The sequence below is a fragment of the Melitaea cinxia genome, chromosome 14 (genome assembly GCF_905220565.1).
Source record: "Melitaea cinxia chromosome 14, ilMelCinx1.1, whole genome shotgun sequence".
Classification (NCBI taxonomy): domain Eukaryota; kingdom Metazoa; phylum Arthropoda; class Insecta; order Lepidoptera; family Nymphalidae; genus Melitaea; species Melitaea cinxia.
This window is the reverse complement of record NC_059407.1, coordinates 12,613,672-12,617,645: the sequence shown is the minus strand read 5'-3', so window position 1 is coordinate 12,617,645 and position 3,974 is coordinate 12,613,672. Positions and strand designations below refer to the sequence as shown.

General features: G+C 38.1%; 1 protein-coding gene across 1 annotated transcript; it reads right to left on the bottom strand.

The window, feature by feature from the left end:
- Window positions 1-300: 300 nt before the first annotated feature.
- On the bottom strand, window positions 301-3,617 carry LOC123659476 (guanine nucleotide-binding protein subunit gamma 4-like). The gene is made up of 3 exons (XM_045594687.1): window positions 3,552-3,617; window positions 2,122-2,401; window positions 301-1,983 (listed from the first exon to the last, which is right to left on the bottom strand). Exons 2-3 carry the CDS (start codon window positions 2,362-2,364, stop codon window positions 526-528), a joined length of 1,701 nt encoding a protein of 566 aa, XP_045450643.1. The 5' UTR covers window positions 2,365-2,401; window positions 3,552-3,617; the 3' UTR covers window positions 301-525.
- Between the last annotated feature and the right edge of the window lie 357 nt (window positions 3,618-3,974).

Genomic DNA, 3,974 nt, shown 5'->3' with positions numbered 1-3,974 from the left:
ATTGGTATATAGCTAGTTCAAGGTTGACGAAAATCAAACAAAAATTCTTTAAAAAAATATTATGTTAAATATGCGACAGTAGATTTTTTTTATTATTTGTTAAAATAAGAAATAACTGTATTTTTGTTAAGTTATTTTTTCTTTTTAATTCTTCTGAACTAAACTATTAAATATACAATTTATGGCTATCACTTTTTAAAGTTTTTTTTTTTAATTTTTTCGGGATTATTTAATTATTATTTGTACATTATATATATGAACTGATCAGAAATAGGCTATATGAAATGAAATGTTAAACGAATATTAAAAACCATTTTATTAATAATCCAAAATTATAACTTAACAAACACAGTAGGAATAAAAAAGCGAAGTTAAATCACAATACGCCTAATGCAGTATGTAATTTTGTATAAAACATTTATAGAAAATAAAATGATTATGAGATACAATTTTTTTCTACACTATTTTATTTGTATCATACTCAATAATTGATATACAGCTAATGTTTGACAATTTTACAAAATCTTATTCTTTTGCGCAAGTGCAGTCATCACAACGCTTAAAGCCGGAGTCTTCATCGCCACAAACGCAAATGCACTTCTTGCCATCGGTAGGAATGCAGACACAGCCAGACTTGTCGCACTTGCCGGAAGACTTGTCGCACTTACAGTCGTCGCAGCGAACTATCTTGCCCTTGGCGTCAAGGCAAATACAAATGCATGCTTTCCCTTCCGTTAGAATGCACTCGCATCCTTTTTTGTCACACTTTGGAGAGTCGCTTCCGCACGCTGTGATACAAGTACAATCATCACAGCGCTTGAAGCCGGAGTCTCCATCGCGACAAACGCAAATGCACTTCTTGCCACCGGTAGGAATGCAGACACAGCCAGACTTGTCGCACTTGCCGGAAGAGTTGTCGCACTTACAGTCGTCGCAGCGAACTATCTTGCCCTTGGCGTCAAGGCAAACACAAATGCATGCTTTCCCTTCTGTTAGAATGCACTCGCATCCTTTCTTGTCACACTTTGGAGAGTCGCTTCCGCACGCTGTGATACAAGTACAATCATCACAGCGCTTGAAGCCGGAGTCTCCATCGCGACAAACGCAAATGCACTTCTTGCCATCGGTAGGAATGCAGACACAGCCAGACTTGTCGCACTTGCCGGAAGACTTGTCGCATTTACAGTCGTCGCAGCGAACTATCTTGCCCTTGGCGTCAAGGCAAACACAAATGCATGCTTTCCCTTCTGTTAGAATGCACTCGCATCCTTTCTTGTCACATTTTGGAGAGTCGCTTCCGCACGCTGTGATACAAGTACAATCATCACAGCGCTTGAAGCCGGAGTCTCCATCGCGACAAACGCAAATACACTTCTTGCCATCGGTAGGAATGCAGACACAGCCAGACTTGTCGCACTTGCCGGAAGACTTGTCACATTTACAGTCGTCGCAGCGAACTATCTTGCCCTTGGCGTCAAGGCAAACACAAATGCATGCTTTCCCTTCTGTTAGAATGCACTCGCATCCTTTCTTGTCACATTTTGGAGAGTCGCTTCCGCACGTTGTGGTACAAGTACAATCATCACAGCGCTTGAAGCCGGAGTCCTTATCGCGACAAACACAAATGCACTTCTTGCCATCCGTAGGAATGCAGACACAGCCAGACTTGTCACACTTGCCGGAAGACTTGTCGCACTTACAGTCGTCGCAGCGAATTATATTGCCCTTGGCGTCAAGGCAAACACAAATGCATGCTTTCCCTTCCGTTAGAATGCACTCGCATCCTTTCTTGTCACACTTTGGAGAGTCGCTTCCGCACGCTGTGGTACAAGTACAATCATCACAGCGCTTGAAGCCGGAGTCTTTATCGCGACAAACGCAAATGCACTTCTTGCCATCGGTAGGAATGCAGACACAGCCAGACTTATCGCACTTGCCGGAAGACTTGTCGCACTTACAGTCGTCGCAGCGAACTATCTTGCCCTTGGCGTCAAGGCAAATACAAATGCATGCTTTCCCTTCTGTTAGAATGCACTCGCATCCTTTCTTGTCACATTTTGGTGAGTCGCTTCCGCACGCAGTGATACAAGTACAATCATCACAGCGCTTGAAGCCGGAGACTCCATCGCGACAAACGCAAATGCACTTCTTGCCATCGGTAGGAATGCAGACACAGCCAGACTTGTCGCACTTGCCGGAAGAGTTGTCGCACTTACAGTCGTCGCAGCGAACTATCTTGCCCTTGGCGTCGGCACAAACGCAAATGCAATCCTTTCCATCAGTTGGAATGCAAAAGCAACCCGACTTATCGCACTTCATATCACAGGACATGCTTTTGTTCTTAGTTTCGCTGCAGCACGCCATATTTGATTGTTGAAGAATATCGTCGCTATAGATTTATCTAGAAATAAGAAAAAATATTTTAATTAAAAATAAACTGAACATTATAGTTAAACATTTTTTTCTTTAGAATTTCAAAATATTATGGGAGTATATCTATTCTGTATTTTATGTAAAGCAAACAAAGAGTTAAAAATTTTAAGTTATTAATAATTATTATTTTATTCAAACTTTACTTGTTTTATATTTTAAAATAGAAAACTACTAATAGAATAAATATATTAGAATTTAGAAATAAACAAAAATAAATTATTTTAATTTTTATCTTTGGCAACAGTTTTTAAATTAATAAAAGACTATAAATCTAAAAAGTGTTATTATATAAAACTCAAATACAAACGTCAATGAAATAAATAGAACCAGTAAGCTGTAGCTGAATGTTTTAAATTTATCGGATATGATTTATAATTTCCGAGCTCTAAAACTTATAAATTAAATTAAATGATGTATTTTAATTATTTAACAATCCATCGAATAACACATCTACTTAATATCACATTTCATACAAACAAATAATTAATATTTTAAATGCACATAGCTAAGGTATGTGTATGGTTAGTATCTACATCCATACATACATATCTACACTATACGCAGGTACTTGCATCGAGATCTTCGAATGAACACAAATTTTTTTCAAAGATCAAAGATAAGCATAATTAAAGAGCTTTTATTTAATTATTCAAACAGATTTTAACTGAGGTAGGGCACAGCAGGAATTTACTGCTCAAAATATGGAGCAGCCCGACTGGGGTAGTATCTCGACCTTACAGAAGATCACAGCAAAATAATATTATTTTCAAGCAGTATTGTGTTCCTGTTGGTGAGTAAGGTGACCAGAGCTCCTGGGGGGGATTGGGGATTGGGTCGGTAACGCGCTTGCGATGCTTCTGGTATTGCAGGCGTCTATAAGCTACGGTAATCGCTTACCATCAGGTGAGCCGTACGCTTGTTTGCCGACCTAGTGACATAAAAAAAAAAAAACATTTTCATCACAATTTTTCCTTTTAAGTTTTCATTTATAACAGATAAAAATTATATCTATATAAAACATCTTCCGTCAAACCAAATAAATTGTTTTTCTTTATTTTCAGTATCTTCGAGAAACGGCACCCAATGAACAAAACAATAATATTGTTATCAATACTCACATTTATTTACGCTCACGAAGTGTCAGCTGTGACGAATAACTTTGTGATAACTATACACCGATGAATGTTTCTCTGGCTTTATATAGAATTATATACATCGTGTGCAAAGATAAGCAACTCGTAGGTACAGTCATAGTGCCGTGTGCCCGCGTCGAGTGCAGACTGTGCCGTGTGAATGAATTATCTTCCGATGTGAATAACAACAGATGACGCATTTCTGATAACTTAGTGTCGAACTAATTTTTATCTTCAAGTGTTTATACAAATCTATGAATACTTACGTGTTCTAATTAGTGATAATTATATGTCGCAGTAATGGTCTTTTGTTACGAGTTAAGGTCGTGACGATTAGATTACAACAACTGGCCGTTGCGCTGCTTTTTGGATTTTTTACCTCTAAGGGATAGATTCGGCGATAATTTT

Coding starts and splice junctions, on each gene's coding strand:
- LOC123659476 (XM_045594687.1), bottom strand. CDS start 2,364: ATGGCGTGCTGCAGCGAAACTAAGAACAAAAGCATGTCCTGTGATATG. Junction 1,984..2,121: donor TTTGCGTTTGTCGCGATGGA/GTCTCCGGCTTC, acceptor CTTGACGCCAAG/GGCAAGATAGTTCGCTGCGA.